Source organism: Xenopus laevis, chromosome 2S (assembly GCF_017654675.1).
Source record: "Xenopus laevis strain J_2021 chromosome 2S, Xenopus_laevis_v10.1, whole genome shotgun sequence".
Lineage (NCBI taxonomy): Eukaryota > Metazoa > Chordata > Amphibia > Anura > Pipidae > Xenopus > Xenopus laevis.
The window spans coordinates 61,061,231-61,079,647 of record NC_054374.1 but is presented as its reverse complement, the minus strand read 5'-3'; the positions used below and the strand labels follow the sequence as shown (position 1 = coordinate 61,079,647).

Genomic DNA, 18,417 nt, shown 5'->3' with positions numbered 1-18,417 from the left:
GAATAGTCGGCCCCCACACATTTTCACCTGACTAAATCTGGTTAGGTTTTCTGCAGGAACACGAATAAAACCCTATTTTCAGAAGTGCCGTCTCTTTTGAGCTTTCGTGACTAAATCTGGCCCTTGTTGCAATAAATTTGGACACCCCTGAATTGTAATATATAAATAGCAGTTGTGTGATAATATTGCTTGCTGCTCAGTTCCACTTGCATGTCCTTGTCTTAAAACAGGGGTGGCCTAAAAGTAGATCTGGATCTTTAGCTGGTGATTAGCAGATCTCAAGACACTGACAACAAAATAAGTAGATCTTAAAACACTGCCCACAAACAGCATGACTAAGTTACCCTCCAGTTTCATTCAGATATTACATTAAAGGGCATGTCAACCAAAAGAAATATTTTTGACTAATAAAAAAAACACAATTATAAGCAACTTTACAATATGAATTTATTAAAAATTGTTAGCGCTTTAAAATATATTTGTAAATGTAATTGCTTTTAAAAGCAGCATTTGCTTAACTCCTGGTTGTTGCAAAAGCCAGTGTCCTCCAGTAAGATAGGTCTGTTAATCCATTGTTTTATGTTATATTGTTTCAAAAGCCAGAGCCACCAGGACAGAGAATAGTAAGCGACAGACAAACACTGCTTTCAATAGCAATTCAAATACAAATAATTTATAATCCATAAAAAATTTGTGATGGATGTATATAGCAAAGTTGCTTAGAATTGTGTTTTGTTTTAACAGGCAAAAACATTTTTTTGGGTTGACAGTCCTTTATGGTTACAAGGAAATAATTGTTTGTTAAATATAACAATATACATTTTCTCATAAATCAACATAAAATGTAAGTAATATTTTTCATGAAACTGAATGCTAACAATGCTTTTATGGCTGTAGATCATAATGTGACAACACCACTAAAAGTAGATCCTGTATCAATAAAGTACGGTTGCTTCTGTCTTAAATGTTTGTAATGGGGGATGGGGAGCATGACACCATTGAACAGCTTGCTGATTGGAAGTTTATCATGGTGACCATATGACTGCCTGTATATTGGTAATGTAAAGCCTCATTTACAATTGCAGTGCAATGTGCCATGGGCAGTTTTCATATGCAAATCAAAGTGCAACTATGAGCCTAGTTGCTTTTGGTGCAATTGAGCACAATGCACCAAAACACGTTATTGTATGTGTGCATTTTAGTAACTCATCTGCAAGTTGCATTTAGCATTATAACATGGGCAGTGCACAGAAAAATTTCCAGGGTGGAGCAAGTAAGCTAATATTACATAGGGTAGCGCCCCACTGAGGATTAACACCAATATGGCGAGGAAACACCACATTATTGAATTCTATGGGATCCACAGATTTGGAAATACACTTCACTGAAATACACCATATATTTTTAATATGGCAGCCTAACGCTCACGAGATGGAATGCACATATATGTATTTGCGGAGTTGTCTGCTGGTGATGTAATTGTGCTGCATATTGACGATCAGTCCGGCTACATTTTGCATGTAAATTGCTTTTCCGCTTGGCTTTTTTTCACAATAGCTTAAAAAAATTCTTCCAAGAGGAATTGTGGGGAATGAGAAAAAACAGAAATGCATGTTGGGAAAAGAAAACTACAGGCTGAAAAATGAACATTATCATGCGCATGTGGTTTCATTGGCGTATTTACGCTTGACCTTGCGTAAAAACACCCCTTGTGACTTCACCTGTATTTGTTATCTGCTGTGCATCCTGTGCTTGAAAGGTTGCCCCCTGGCTACACAGTAGTTTGTTTATATAAAGTATAAACTATAGTAGTATTTCTAAAGCTAGGATCACACCATACAGATCTTGGCCTGCAGATAAACGCAGGCCGTGAAACAGCTTCAATGCTGCGCTGCCCAGGGCTGGAACTAGGGGTAGGCACCTGCTTAGGGAGCAAAGCTGGGGGGGTGCCAGGCATGTACCTCCTTTGTCACCTAACCAAAGTCCGGTCCCCTCTCTGCCCGACTGTCTGTGCATTTTTTCCTAACTTGCGCTTTTGCGCATGCGAGCAAACTCAAATTCGCGCATGCAAATGCAAAATTAGTGGCAGCTTAGCGCAAGCATGCTCAAATTGACGTCCGCATGCGCGCGCTAAGCCGGCGCCGCGACTGCCCAGCTTGCCCAAAACCAAACCAAAACTGTTATCTGTTGTGTATCCTGTGCCTTTTCTCCTTTTTCAGCTTTGAATGGCTGCCTCATGGCTACAAAGCAGCTTGTTACATAAACTATAGTATTATTTCTGAAGCAAATACACCAGTTGTACCAGAACAGAGCAATGTTTAAATAAAGAATACCTGTTTTACTTGCGGTCTGGAAACGTGCGATATTTGGAAAAAAAAATATTTGAAAAGGAGTGCGCTGCTCCCAAAGATTGATATATAACGGCTTGAGACAACAAATTTCGTGCCTTTTATATAAATATTCTATTGATTGGTTGATTTCGCCAATAATGCTTTTACTTTGACCAAAGCTAACAGTATAAAATAAGACATGTACCCACAATGAAGATTAGATTTCAAATTGTTTTCTCTAATTAAAAGTGTTAGGATATTAGTTGTTGTAGGCACACGGCTGCAGGCTAAGTATTTTTATATAGAACATCAAAACCTAAGGTCACTTATGTTTCCTTTTTGCTCCCTAACTTTTATTTATTGTAGACATAACAAGTCTGGATAACTGTTAAAAGATATTTGGTGGATCCAACCTCATTAGATATCTCGCCTATGGGTAATTCTGAGTAATTTAAAAGGGTATATTCATTAGCTTAGCTCTTTTCCCCACGCTCTGTTTGATTAATATTGTATTACTCCAAATCCAGTCAGCTTGTCTTACCTTGGCAACATACTTTGCACACTGCAGCCTCCTTTCTAGTAAGCAGCATTCCTATCCACTGTTTAAACATCCCTTATTTTGTGCTGCTGTTCTGTTTTATTATTTTTCTTGTTCTACATGTCTCCATCCATGATGTTTTTTTCGCTTTATGCTCTCATTGCCCATGAGTATCCCTTACACTGTCCCTGTGCCTTTTCCCCTATGAGACACTGTCACTAGAATCCCCTCCAACAAATTATCAGTCTCCCTCCCCTAACCATCTTTATAACATCCCTTTCCCTGTATTACATACGAACCAGTCGAGCATCCCCTTATTTACCGGTGCCAGACAGTGACCGTACAGCTGTTCCACGTCTGCTGTATGGATACAGCTACCTCCCCCTCTTCTATGCGGGTTCGTGGAACCGTCCGAGCCGCAGTCCCTGAGGAACAGGGGCAAGAGCCGGCAAGAGTATACCAAGTAGTGAGTTACAGGGGGAAGCTGCATATAGAAGGATAAACTAGAAAGCTGCTGCAAGGGGGAGGGGCTGTCACAAAGAAGAAAGAGAGAGCGAGAGAGAACTAGTAAATTACTGAAAAAAAGACAGCCAATGAAATTGGACAGGGATCCGTGTACGAACCCGAAAAAAGGAAGTCAAGGGAGGAAAGAAAAGTGACAGATGTGTTCGGGAACATTTGCCAGCTTGGAGACAGTGTATGAGTGACAGGAGAAGCAACAAATGAGAAATCAGCACGGATGCAGCGCTTCAAGAGAGAGTGTTTTGGTCTGAGAAACATCGTTTCAACATGCAGAAGGTGTCAGCATTTTGCTGTGTGACGATGGCCGAGCGAGGGAACGCTGGGAGCGTTTAGCATGGAACATTACGCAACCGCTTCATATTTTTTTACACTAATTCTCGGCCGACATCAATTTTTCAAGAAGGAAGGGAGAAAAATAGGTTAGGGGAGGGTTATCCATTCCGAGGGGAGGAATATTTAATGGGTTGGCTACAAGTAATGGATACAGGACGAAATGGCCGTGGCACTTGGAATTCTGAAAGGTGCTTAAAGGAAAACTATACCCCCGAAAAATATATTTAATGAAACAGCTCATATGTAAAACCCTGCTTCATGTAATTAAACCATTTTCATACTAATATACTTTTATAGTTGTATGTGCTAATCATGAATATAAAATTGCCATTTTATAAAAAAAGGACCAGCCCTTGGGATCCTAGGATTCACTTGCACACAAACAAACCATACATGTTAGGTGACATGAGCCAATTAACAGACAGAGTTCTGTCTTTTGCTTCCGCACTTCTTCCTGCAACAGTTAGAGCTGCAGTATTTCTGGTCAGGTGATCTGTGAGGCAGCACAGAGAACATCATGAAATGGTGGTTCAAGGCAAGAGATGTGAAAGGGCAATATATACTTATATATATTCCAGTTTGGTAAGATTCTTTAATTTGCCACTTAATTTGATATAAACTATCTCTTGCTTAAGTATTCATTTTGGGGGTATAGTTTTCCTTTAATATTAGGAAGAGCAGTGAATAAACAGCTGTGATTAGGGAGTATGGGTTAACCATGCACTATTGTGGGATAAAAGGAAGGATTAGCTTCCAAGGGAGAGAGAGATACACAAGGATGAGGGCGAATCAACATGAGCAGCTGCTGGCTTTATTTTTTGGAGGTAGGAATTACACATTGGGACAGTCCCATGTATTGTCATTTGGGTGACATTCAGCCTAATCCTGCCATAAACCATTAAAATGAAAAAACACCCGTGACTATAATCTGAATGTGCTTTCATATGATATTCTTAGTATCCACTAGTCGAGCAGCGTTGGGAAGTATTAATAAGAAATGAGTTACTAAATAATTGGCAAGAAGTAGAATAAACAGTATTGAGAATGCTAGTGTCCAAATCCTTATTCTGCTATTTCAAACACTATTTCGTATTATGTCTATATATTATTAGGGTAACAGAATTTACTTATCGTATTATTCATTTCCTTTCCGTTGCTATGTCATTCATAAGTGTTACAATGTTATTTACAGTACACTTGGATAATTGGCAGAAGTATTATGATTGATACTTTTGAAAAATTGCAAAATACAGCTGCATTGGTGCAGAAAAGACTGCATCAATTATGGTATAATTATTGCCAGAAAAGGTGGACTAAGACAGTAATAGAAGGTGGGAAAGACAATAAGAGAAGGTGGGAGCTCATATGTTCTACCTGTTGTAATGAACTGCTATTAGCACTTGATACTGAATGGGGAAGAGCCTTGTACACTGTTTGGGAACTTGAGGCTTATTTATAATATGAATCACCTTGTATTAATTATTTGTTTGTATGTGTTGCATGTTTTGTAGCTCTTTGCAGAGAACATACTTAATTCACACCAGAATCTGCTGCAGTGGAGCTTACAATCTAAAGTCCTAACACATTCAAATAACACAGTGGTCAACTGTATCAGACAACCAGCCAGTTTGTTTTTGGTGCGTGGAAGGGAAACTAGAATCCATTAAGGCAAGGGTCCCCAACCATTTTTATCTGTGTGCCACATTCAAATGTAAAAAGTTGGAGAGCAACACAAACATGAAAACAAATCCCGGGGGTGCCAAATAAGGGCACTGTTTGTTAACCCTTAAATTAATTGGCAGCCTACAGGAGGCTCTGGCAGTAAAACAGATTTTTATGTAACCAAAATTTGCCTCCACGCCAGGGGTTGGAAAATAAGCACCTGCTTTGAGGCCAATGGGAGCAACATCTAATGGGTTGAGGAGCAACATGTTGCTTTTGAGCCACTGGTTGGCTTGTGCAAGCAGAGGAAGAACATACAAATTCCTTGCAGTCAGTGCCCTGGCTGGAATATGAATATAAGACTTAAATGCTGCAAGGCAGCAATGCTAACTACTACATAAATAAAAACAATATTTTTAAAAATTCACTGCCTCATTTACATTTTTAGATTTTGCGTATGTTAACCTAACACATTATCTAGATATAACCGGCAACCTTTTCCATTTGTACAAGAAATATCCTCTGCTTGGCAAACTTCACCCTGATACATAGAATTGCCCCACACCATTCTGGATTCTGACTGTATTACAAGCATAGTGAGCAGATGGAGAGGAGGAGTGCGCTTGCAGCATTAGCAAGAGACAAAAATGTAAATGTAAGCACAAGAATGAGGTTGGCAATTCCAGCTCTTATATAATCAGTACACTGATAGGTGCATATCATTGTCTAGCTTTATATAAACACCAATGACATTCCATATACATATATCAACTTCACCTAACTATGTTGTTTAACCCTGCTTTGCTCTACTATTTAAAGTTGCATTAAGCACAGTGTGGGTTTTGAGCTTGTCACGTAATGCAGAAGAAAAAATACAATAGCAAAGTACAGGCAAGCACAATTATCACAACTGAAGGATGCAGCACTGACACAGGCAATGACAAAAAGACAAGAGCAGTTTTGGCGTATTCAGCATCTCTACCAGAAGCAGGGGCATCTAGACAGCAGGGCTTATAAACTATTGCCATGTTTTTCCAACAGTGCACCAGCTTTTTCCAAGAATTCCTGCATAGAATGTGCAATGCAGACTTTTATTCGGACACAGTTGTACTGTGTCTGAATCTTTCAGTGTGTCCGGCGCAACTGCATCAGATTAGTGCAACTACACTGCGGCGATGGATATAGGGCACTGAGGGAACCCTGGAACTACTTGCCTGGTGAGGAGGTGATAGTAGCTCTTGTGTTCACACAGCGCTGTGCATCAAAAGGTGCAGCAGCACTTAATTCATAACAGAAGACACAAAGAACTGATTGCGAAAGTGCAAAGACACAAGTACCTTTAATGAAAGTGGTTAAAGATGCAACTCACTGCGGGAAAGAGTGCAACTTACACACTGTGTCTGCAGACGTATAATAAATGAGCCCTAGTATTTAGTACCAGCAGAACTGGAAGAGAACAAGTTCTAGAAAGTCCACTTTAACTGAAATATGGGTTTCTAGGTAATATGCAATTCTAAATGTATGCAGAAGCTTCTAAAGCAGTGGTTTTAAAGAATATGGTGCTGCACCTCCCTCTCGTAAGGGGACCAAATGCAGTAGAAATAGATTACATGCTGAGGGTCAACTGGGGTGAGAATTGGCAGTGAATGTTTATACAGTTTACAGCTTTTTGGATATTCCTAAACTATAGAAGAGTTTTAATATAACTTTAACCATGTAATGCATATGTTAAAAGGGCCCACTGCTGGTGCACCAGGGTACCAACAATGTCTAGATGCTCTACAAGATGCTCTACAAATGTCTGCAAGTAAGAAGAGGAATACAAGGCAAACCTGGCACTTCATGGAGCCACATTTATTTTAGCCAGTACGCTTACCTGCCTTGCCTAGCATCCCTTTTAAAAGTGTGTGTAAGCTCCAAATAGGGTTTTCTACCTGGCCAGTATTTCACCAGCCTAGCTGGTAAAATGACAAGCGTTTTACTGAAAACGTATATGCTGGTAAATGTGTAATTACCTGATGTTCTGCCACCTAAATAACACTGAGCTGGCTGCTGTAGTCACATTGAAAAAGAACAAAAGGTCACTGCAGATCTGTGCTAAACACCTGTCTACAGCAAGCTGAAGTAAACAATGTAGAGCATTTTGTTTCATATAGTAAACTGTACTCATGGCACACAGATCTTTTTTTGGCAGCACCAGAGGAAAAGCCACAGTGTGTGCAGTGTTTTATTTTCAAGATATGACTTGCTACCAAGCCATCTCAGAAATGGCTCCCACAATAAAGATGCATTTAGTGGCTTATAGAATGTTCATATGGAAACTGAGATGGTGGTCTTTCTATTGATGTAAATCATCACGGCGCTGGAATTCTGGACAATTTTGCAACTGATTAGTAAATTAGTAGATTGCTTGACAAAGGGGCATGCCCCGAAACGTTGCACACTGCATTAATAAAATTGCAAGGGCTTACCCTGCTGCTGATATTCCTGTATGCCAGTGAATTTCTTCTTAACTGATTAGTAACCCATAACAAGCATAAGTCTGACTTGTTGCCTTGGGTTACTGCACTTGTGCAGTTTTGTCTGCTTTTAATAAGTGAGCCCCAACATCTCATAAATTACACAAATGGGACTAAATTAACCAGCACTGGACATAATGCAACAGGGCAGTAACTCACGGCAACCAATACCATTTTTGCATTTACTGATCTACTGCTAACTGCCTGAATAAAGCTAATCACTCACTGGTTGCAATGGGTGCCTAATCTAGAATATAATTTGTCCAGTGTTGATAAAAAGGCACAGATTCTCTCCAGGCAAAGTGAACTATAACAACCAAAACAGATGAATGGTAAATGCTTGTTGGTGGCTAATTGGTTGTTATAAGCTATCAGACATGTAGCAAATCTATTTACTCTCAGCAACAATTTTCTCTCCCATCTTTAGGAAACCCTTTGTCCACCCCCCTCTATTATCTGCTATGTGAAGCAGTGCCCAGCCACAGGACAAAGTCCATTTAGGGTAGTGGCACACAGGAAGATTTGTCGCCTGCGATTTTTTTAGACGAGGCTGGAAGCGACAAATCTCCCGAAAATGCCTCTTCATTGCCAGTATTAGGAATTGATGGCAGTATGTCCAACTGATCGCAAAATTAACCTAAGTTTCCTCTGGAGACATCTTCGGGCAATTTAGCTTTCAGTTAGGGCTAGGCATATCACCAGAGATTTCAATTACCGGCACTGGAGAGGTATTTTCTGTAGATTTGTTGCCCGCAGCCGCATCCAAAAAAATCATGGGTGACATGATTTTGCCACTACCCTTAGAGGCCTCTTCTATGGATGAACATTTGTTATACCTGAGTAATTTATTCTCATAATATCTTGTAGCCCCCAGATATCCTTTTTGCTAACGTCACTACTTTTTCTTTGGGACTACTCCTTTTCTTTTGTGTGTGTGGGTTTTTTTCCCAGACATCAAGGGTGACTTGTATCTCTGTGCTCCTTCATGGCCCTACAGAATATAACATAGCATCTGTCCATTCCTTCCTTGCTTGTAAACAGCTGCTTGTCAGATTCAATATTAAAAATGGAAAGGTTAGGAGCATTGAGCCTAAGAGGGAGAGACCACTGTGTACAGCCATATAAAGACTGCCTGCAAGTGGTTTCAGCCATCTCATGTATTAGGGGCTTAGAGTGAGCTAAGAGCTGAGAATGGCTGAATTTTAAGGACAAGCCAATTCATTATATAGTGCCTAAGCGTTGCATGGCATGCAGGGCATTCCTCTGTATTGTTTTTGCTTCATCATTTCCTCTCTGATTTCTTTTATTCCCCACTTTTACACCTCCCCTTTCAGTTGTCCCCCCTCACTCACCTGCTGTGCTGGGAACCTGCAGACTGGCTCTCTTTTTAAACGGTGATTTGTTTCCTGACATGTTGCTTGTGGGTATTCGTATAACTCTTTCCCTTTAACACCGACTATGAGCTTTGCTTGTGGGAGAGGTCCCTGCAGAAGAATGGAGCGTCTATTCTATCTGTGTTTATCTTTGAATGTACGTGTCTTTGTTTAAATATCTATGTTTAAGAGTGTGCAGATTTGGCTATAAAACTGCAGAGATGGTGCTCTGAGTGTTTATAGGTTTGAGCATGTAATATCTGTGCGAGGATAGCATAGTGTGCCAGAAGGAGGAGAAAAAGAAAGCTCTAGTGTGTATGTGACTTGTGTGTGTGCCTGTGTGTATTTCTGTATGGTGGGAGAACTGTTATTACAATTTTTGTGAAAGGCTCCTCCCCCTCTCCAAGCAACAGTGTGAAGTGCTGCACAGCAATATGTGATTTCTTTTGAATGTGACGGCACTGCAGAATACAGATTCAAAGGGATTTTTCTGTAAGATAGCCTGGTTACAGACAGATCATGAAAGGATGATGCATTAATAGCAAAATACAAATAGCTTGAAATAGCTAATAAAATCCTTGAGTTATTACACGGCACCACCAGGGACAAAAAAAATCCATCTGTACTATGAAAAATGTTTGTGCAGGTATTGGATCTGTTATCTGTAAACCCATTATCCAGAAAGCTTAGAGTTATGTGAGGGCCATCTACATTAGATTCCATTTTAATAAAATTATTCTAATTTTAAAAAAAATTATGATTTTTTTCTCTGTAGTAATACAACTAGCTTGTATTGATCCTAACTAATATATAATTAACTCTTATTGGAGGTTAAACAATCCTATTGGGTTTATTTAATGTTTAAATTATTTTTTAGTAGACAAAGTATCCAAATTACAGAAAGACCTCTTATCTGGAAAACTAAAGGTCCCAAGTATTCTGTATAACAGGTCCCATACTTGTATTTTTTTATTGCTTACAAGAATCATAATTTTATGTAGAGAATGAACTGGTAGTACTTCCTTAGTGCAAAAAAGTACCCTGCCCTGATCACTCCTTTACTGATTTATTTCACAATAAACATCTCACAATACTAAATACAGAATCCTTAAATCCTCAAATTTTATCATAATGGCACAGCATTTAAAGTGACCCAACATAGTGAAGGATACTCTTAGGTTTCTAATACATCTGGTCACAGGTTGAATGTATGGATATGAGTGATCAAGCAAATGTATGGCCACCTTCCTATTGTTCCATTGGCCCAGGTTGACATCCTAAACTATGAAAACGGCAAGAATCAATGAGTAGCTGCTTCATCTACACTTGCCTACATAGTGATCAACAGATTAGATTTTCATTATCATCCAGCGATCCAATTGAATCATCCCCAGGGCCGGATTTCATAATGGGCGCCCCTAGGCCCCTGTTGTTTGTCGCCCCGTCCCCTCCATTTTATTTTCTTAAATATCATCATCGGGACCAGAGAAATAGGGATTGGCATACGGGAAATTTAATAAATTATTGTATCTTCTGCGCATCCCCAAAATCCTGCCACCCTAGGCCCGGGATTTGGTGGCCTTTCCACAAATCCAGGCCTGATCATCCCCTGACCTGGCATACATAGATGATGGGCTGCATTGCAAAAAAGTCCAAACTACTCAACCAAATCCGGGCATGTATGGCCAGCTTAATTAACATATTTAAGATATTTAAGTATGTTGGGGTGTTCTGGTCTGCAAAGACCATTGTGAACGTTAGCAACCATGTTTACATCCTCTTTGAAACCTCAACCTCATCCTCATACCTCAACAAATTGTTTGCAAAGTTTGTGACCAAATGGCTTTTGTGAATATTTGCAGTGTATTTAATAAAATGTCACAATCGCAAAGCGTATTTTGCCATGAAACATTTAACCAACCACCAGAGCAGGTGTAAACTCTAAGCTAATAATTTTATATTGTGAGCAGTGCTAAACAGTTGCAAATTTTTTTTAAAGGATAACTAAACCCTAAAAATGAATATATCTAAAAATGCAGTATTTTATATAAAGAACTTATTTCACCAGAGTAAAGTTTCAGCTTCTCAATAGCAGCAATGATTCAGCACTTCAAACTTGTCACAGGGGGTCACCATCTTGGAAAGTGTCTGCGACACTCACATGCTTAGTGGGCTCTAAGCAGCTGTTGAGAAGCTAAGCTTAGGGGTCGTCGCAAGTTATCAAACAGAAAATGAGGTTGGCCTGTAAAGCTGATTTTTTTATTAAATTTTGATGGTAACTGCACTTTGTTCTGTGCCTCTATGTAGTAATTATCTGTATTAATTACTAAGCAGTCTTATATTGTGACATTTATATTCAGCAGCAGCACAGAGCATGTGCAGTGAATCAGCAGAAAAGAAGACGGGGAGCTACTGGGCCATCTTTAGAGGCACAGATCTTCCTTTATAAAGGGCAGTTACATAGTTAAATTGGGTCGGAAAAATACCAAAGTCCATCAAGTTCAACCCCTCCAAATGAAATCCAGTGTCCATTGATACACACATTCACACAAGCTATATATACCCATAGCTATATTAAGTGTAGATTTTAATATCATAATAGCCTTGGATATTATTCTTGTCCAAGAAATCAGCCACTCTTAAAGTCATTAACAGAATCAGCCATCACAACATCATCCGTCAGTGCATTCCACAACCTCATTGTCCTCACTGTGAACAGTGTCAGACTGGGACACCAGGGGCCCACCCAAAAACATTAGACCAGGGGCCCACTCTCAGTACTATTATAATTCCTCTCCTCACACAACCTCTATACTGCTAGTCTTTTCTTTACATACTATAATCTATTATTCAATCTATTTAGTCTCTTTGTTGTCATAGAAATAGGGAATGGCCATGAAATATGCCAAATGTTTAGCAGCATGAGGGCCCACTGACACCTGGGCCCACCGGGAGTTTTCCTGGTATCCCTGTGGGCCAGTCCGACACTGACTGTGAAGAACCACCTACGTTGCTATAAATGAAAGTTATTTTCATCTAGTCTAAAGGGGTGGCCTCTGGTGCAGTGATCCTCTTAATGGGTAAAACAGCCCCACATGTGCCGAGGACGCACGAGTGCGCATGCACGGCACATACACAGAGGACACAGATATGCAAAGGACACATGGTTGAGCAGGCGCAAGATGAAAAAACTGCAGCCACAGCTTCTGGAACTTTGTGCCCTAGGCACGTGCCTCTTCTGCCTACCCCTAGTTCTGGCCCTGTTTAGCAGTAAAGATCTGTTTCTCCAAAGATGTCCCAGTAGCTCCCCATCTTCTTTTCTGCTGATTTACTGCACATGATCTGTGCTGCTGCTGTTACTTACCGAGCTTAGGTACCCACTCACAATCTGCAGTTCACATAGAATAGAAATGTCACAATATAAGGCCGATTAGTAATTAATACAGATAATTACTATAAGTCAGCACAGAAACCAGTGCAATTAGCATCAGAGTTTAATAATCAGCCCTCTAGCATCATCTTATATTACAGACAAACCTAATTTTCTAGTGGATAATTTGTGACGATCCTTAAGCTTAGCTTCTCAACAGCTGCAAAGAGCCCACTGAGCATGTGAGCATCCAAGATGGTGACACCCTATGACAAGTTTGAAGTCCTGGATCATTGCTGCTATTGAAAAGATGAAACTTTAGGCTGGTGCAATAAGCTCAGTCTATACAATATGGCATTTTTAGCCACATTCGTTTTTAGGGTTTAGTTCTCCTTTAATACTCCTTTCAAAAACTTTCCTACCACTTACATCAGACTAATTGGCCTGTAGTTTTGAGGCTGAGAATAGGATCCCTTTTTGAATTGCGGCACCACATTAGCAATTCACCAGACTCTAGGAACCATGCCAGACCTCAATCCTGAAGAATTAAGTAATTGGGATTTTTAAGAAGGAAACATTGATTATCTGGTTGCTCATTTGTGTAGACACAAGTAGTTCAGAATATCTGTCTGTATTATCAGAATATCTCCCCCACTGATATTAAGGGTCACACCCCTTCCTGCTTCATTTTATTTCTATTTACATATTTAAAAAAAATATTTTGGACACTTTATACTGCTTGCTGCAATACCCTTTTCTATCACAATTTTTTTATGATTTCTTGGCGTCCTTGTACCTGATAAACATTTCGGCTGTCCTGGCTAACTTGTCCCATTTTAGGCTATCCCAGCTAACTTGAAAGCCTTAAAAACATGTCTTTTCTTACACCAACACTTCTGTTTAACCACAAACGTTTTGTTTTGCAATGACGTCCCTTGATTACAAGGGGAATTTACTGCTTTAATAAGCAGCATTTTAAAGATATCCTATTTTTTCTGTGTTTAACCCTGTTAAAAGCATTTCACAATTAAAGGAAAACTATACCCCCAAAATGGACACTTAATCAACAGATAGTTTACATCATATTAAGTGGCATATTAAAGAATCTTACCAAACTGGTCTATATATTTAAGTAAATATTGCTCTTTTACATCTCTTGCCTTGAGTCACCATGGTCTCTATGCTGCCTCAGGGATCACCTGACCAGAAATACTGCAGCTCCTGTAACAGGAAGAAGTGTTGAAGCAAAAGACAGAACTCTGTATGTTAATTGTCTCATGTGACCTAACAATGTATGGGTTGTTGGTATGTTTGTGTGCACAGTGAATTGTATGATCCCAGGGGCAGCCCTTATTTTTTAAAATGGCAATTTTCTATTTATATATGTATATTATTATGAAAATGGTTTATTTACATAAAGCAGGGTTTTACATATGAACTGCTTTATGCAATATATTTTTATAGAGACCCACATTGTTTGGCGGGTATAGTTTACCTTTAATATTTTGCAGAGATACCCTTATACTGTCAAAGTTTGCATGTCTATGATGTAGTGTTTTGGTTACTCCCTTATAGAGTTGCCTGTGCAACATAATCTCAAAGGAGACCATTTTATGATCACTATTCCCTAAATGCTCCCCCACACAAATGCTAGAGATGAGTTCAGTATTATTAATTATTACAAGATCCAAAAGAGACCGACATAAAAAGCTGGCATTAAGCATATTTACAAACCTGCTAGTTTTTTCTGACTTGGCAACCCCATTACCCCAGTCATATTAATAACTTGTTATGTGAAGTCGCTTCTATTTGTAAAAGTTGCTGGGCTTCATTCTCGTCACTTATACAAGGTGGTTTGTAGCATTCACCAATGATCATTTTCTTTGTAACCTTTTAGTCGAAATCTCTTCCCAGAGGGATTCCACCCACTCCCCAGTGCCATCAATGGCTTTAATTCAGGCTTTACATACAAACACACTCCTCCACCCTTTTTAATCCCTCTGTCCCTCCTAAAAAAAGGGTGTGACCATTTACATTTACAGCCCTCTGTGCATTCGCTAGCATACAGCAGTTAATACTATTCCTTTTCAAATTTACATTACTTAAAGGAAAACTATACCCCCCAAACAATGTAGGTCTCTATAAAAATATATTGCATAAAGCAGCTCATATGTAAAACCCTGCTTCATGTAAATAAACCATTTTCATAATGATATACTTTTCTAGTAGTATGTGCCATTGGGTAATCATAAATAGAAAATTGCCATTTTAAAAAATAAGGGCCGCCCCCTGGGATCGTACGATTCACTGTGCACACAAACATACCAAACAAACCGTACATGTTAGGTCACATGAGCCAATTAACAGACAGAGTTGTGTCTTTTGCTTCAACACTTCTTCCTGTTACAGTTAGAGTTGCAGTATTTCCGGTGATCTCCGATGTCACGTGATCTTTGAGGCAGCACACAGACCAACATGAAATGGTGGCTCAAGACAAGAGATGTAAAAGGGCAATATTTACTTAAATATATAGACCTGTTTGGTAAGATTATTTAATATGCCACTTAATATGATGTAAACTATCTGTTATTTAAGTGTTCATTTTGCGGGTATAGTTTTCCTTTAATGGAGAATTATATTTTAAGTAAGTATTAGCCTGTTTTCCTTTTAGCAAAGGGACCTCCTTAGTTGGTAAACTGTATGCCCCCCTCACTCCTCCCCCATGACCAGGGCTGGTCCTATCACATGTGGGGCCCAATTGGGACCATGTTGGCGGGGCCCCTAGACAAAGTGTTGCTGGCTACTGACACACCAAGTATTTAGGAAAATAAGGGCATACAGGCACAAAATAGAAAGGAAAGGGGCAGACAAGGTAACATAATAGGGGCACACAGGGTAAGAGAGAGAGGGAGGAAATAGGAGAGTGGACTGGGCCAATTAGTTTGGGGCTGGGCCGATTCAGCTTGGGAGCAGGCCTGGTTGGATTGGGGGCAGGCAGGGCCTATCAAGGTTGGAGGAAAGCTGGGCCTATGAGAGTTGGGGGCAGGCTAGACCTATGGATTTGGGGATGGGCTGGACTCTCAAAGTTGGGGGCAGGCCAGGCAGCATCATGTGCTGAGGGAAATATTATCTGTGCTGCCCTGTGGTGCGGGGCCCCCCAGAGGTGCGGGGCCCAATTGGGCCCAATTGGTCCAATTGGCCTAAGGCCGGCCCTGCCCATGACTCCTTACTATTTCCACTGCCCAGTCTTCCCTAGCTTCCCCATAATTCTTTAGCCCACCTATCACCCATTGCCTACTCCTCCAACCTCTTAGCCATTCTTTCCCCTAGCACAACGAACCCCCTTCCATTGTGCAATCCATAATGACTAAATAGATTGTACCCCAAGGAAAAATCAGCCCAGTGCTCTAGGAACCCAAACCCCTTCTTCGTACAACAACAACACTTGAGCCACTCATTTAGCTCCCTAAGCTCCCACTGTCCTCCTAAACTTGCATGTGACATGGGCAAAATTTGCATGGGCTGGTACAGCAGCGTAAAACACAATGTACAACACTTCTTGCCTACTTCTTTAGTTAAGCTTTAGTTATTCCTTAATTACATTCCCCCTTGCGTCTTTTTTCCACTGCTACCCTTTGCCGGTAGACCTGTCAGTATATTGTGTGTGTCACACATAGTACTTATTAGCCAATAACTATCTGCTGTTGAAAGGAGACATACATTGTGATTTCAGCAGTTTTCCCACCAGTTAATATGTTTAATATGTCATAGGCCTTAACTGGTATTTGAAGAATTTCATCCTGAACTTGAAAGGGTGTCCCCTTGAGTGTTTTCTATACAGAACACTGGGTGCCATTTTTTGCAACCAGTGCTTTTCATGGCACTAGGGCCCTAAGGGCAAATTTACTAAAGGGAGGAGAAAATTCGCCAGCATGACGTAATTTCGGGACTTTACCGATTTACTAACGGGCGCTAGCATAAATTCACTAGCAAAGAAGACTGTAGCGCTACTTCGCACTCTAACAACAGGCGAATTTTTGCTCTGGCGAATGGACATAACTACGCAAATTAACTAAGATGCGGATTTTAATGAACGTTACCTCTTGTGCCAGACTTGCCTTCGCCACCTCAGACCAGGCGAAGTGCAATAGAGTAGATAGGAGTTCATAAAAAAATATGTGAAGTCCCAAAAAACGCTGACGACTTTTCAGTTTTTCAGGGTGATAGGCTGCAAAAAATCCTAATTTTTTTTAGGGTACACGGCTTCCCCCCTACATTTCCTTACATATGGCACATAAACTATACACTGGGCACATGTGTAGGGCATTATAAAAGGCTTGTGTAGTGTAATGTATTTGCTGCAACATATACGTACATTGAAATTTAACTTCCCGCCGTATGCAAATTAGCCTACGCTAGTGCAACTTAGTTTCACTTGCCGAATTAATGCTAGCAAAACTTTGCCATCATTCGGCACCCTGGACGCAACTTCGCATTTTAGTGAATTTGCGTTGTCCTGGAGAATTTTCGCCTGGCAAAGTAAGTATGTGAGCGAAGCCGTCGCTGGTGAATTTCCGGAGGTCAGTGAATTTGCCCCTTAGTCTTTATGGACGATGCTAGTGTACCAGGCTAGAATCTGAGGAACTTATTTTGCAGACTAAAAGTAAAAAGCAGCATGGAAATAAATATTCATGTACAAAGATTAAAAATGACTGCCAGTGTCATGTCCCCTCATTGTACACTGACACTGACTAAAACAAATCTTACTCCTAAAGATAAGTTGTAAGCATGTTGCACTTAACCTTTGCTCAGGAGCTCTGGTGAGTAATGCAGCAAAGCTTTTAACTCCAACTTATTCCTACACCTGTGAGAAATTCCTTATTCTAAGCTGAATGGCAGCTAAAAGCAATACTATTTGTGTACAAATTAAAGTTTATGCAGGTATGCCATGAGGCAGGGAGCAGACAGTTAGCAGGGGCAGCAAAAAGCCACCTCCTGTAACTTTTAGAGCTGGATTTTTTTTGTTAAAAAACAGAAATTAGCCTCCCCTAGTACAGAGAGCACCTTAGCGCTCATTGCACTAGCAATGCTGCCTTCCCCTTTGACCCACTCTGACACTGACATTTTACACGGGGGGGGGGGGGGCAGCAGTCCCATGATCGCCTGTGGGAAAGTCACTTATCCAAAAACCTCAGGACCTGAGCATTCTAGTTAACAGATCTTCTAGCTGCCATTCTAGAGTAATAATAAGAATGATTCTTATCCAACTAAAGTGTTTTATCACTTGTATCACTTATAAACAAAGATGTGCACAATTTTAGTGGATAATCACCTATGTGTACCATATCCTTTGGGCTCTTACATATCTGTAACCCAGTAGTCTGTAGGCAGTGTCGGACTGGGAAAACCTTAGCCCATTCACCAAGCTAATTTTCTTCCACTTCTCACTCAACCTTTTTCTTTTCTTAGTACTTTCTCTTTATACGATATACTCTATTCTCTATACTCTATACTCTATTTGGCCCCTATGTTTCCTTACAGAATTAAGAAATGAACATGAAATTGTTACAAATGCTTAGAAGCAGAAGGGCCTACTGACACCTGGGCCCACCGGGAGTTTTCCTGGTATCCTGGTGGGCCAGTCTGACAGTGTCTGAAGGCAACAAAGATGTCTAATCGCAGGTGTATGTAAGCATGGCTACTGACCTCTTTTTGCACTAGCTGATGTGTTCGGCATGACTGCAGCAAAGACCAGACAAGAATAATGTGA

The 18,417-nt window shown here is 40.2% G+C and overlaps 1 protein-coding gene across 4 annotated transcripts in view; it reads right to left on the bottom strand.

The window, feature by feature from the left end:
• The window catches only part of ampd2.S (adenosine monophosphate deaminase 2 S homeolog), a 57,683-nt gene extending 39,266 nt beyond the window's left edge, over positions 1-18,417 (bottom strand). The window contains exon 1 of one of the 4 annotated variants that reach the window (XM_041583868.1): positions 18,354-18,417. In XM_041583868.1, the coding sequence (XP_041439802.1) occupies positions 18,354-18,384 (31 nt within the window). In that variant the 5' untranslated portion in view covers positions 18,385-18,417. Of the gene's footprint in view, positions 1-3,190; positions 3,849-9,256; positions 9,644-18,353 lie in introns of those variants that run through there. The other 3 variants (XM_041583869.1, XM_041583866.1, XM_018249339.2) reach the window with 3 other exon arrangements.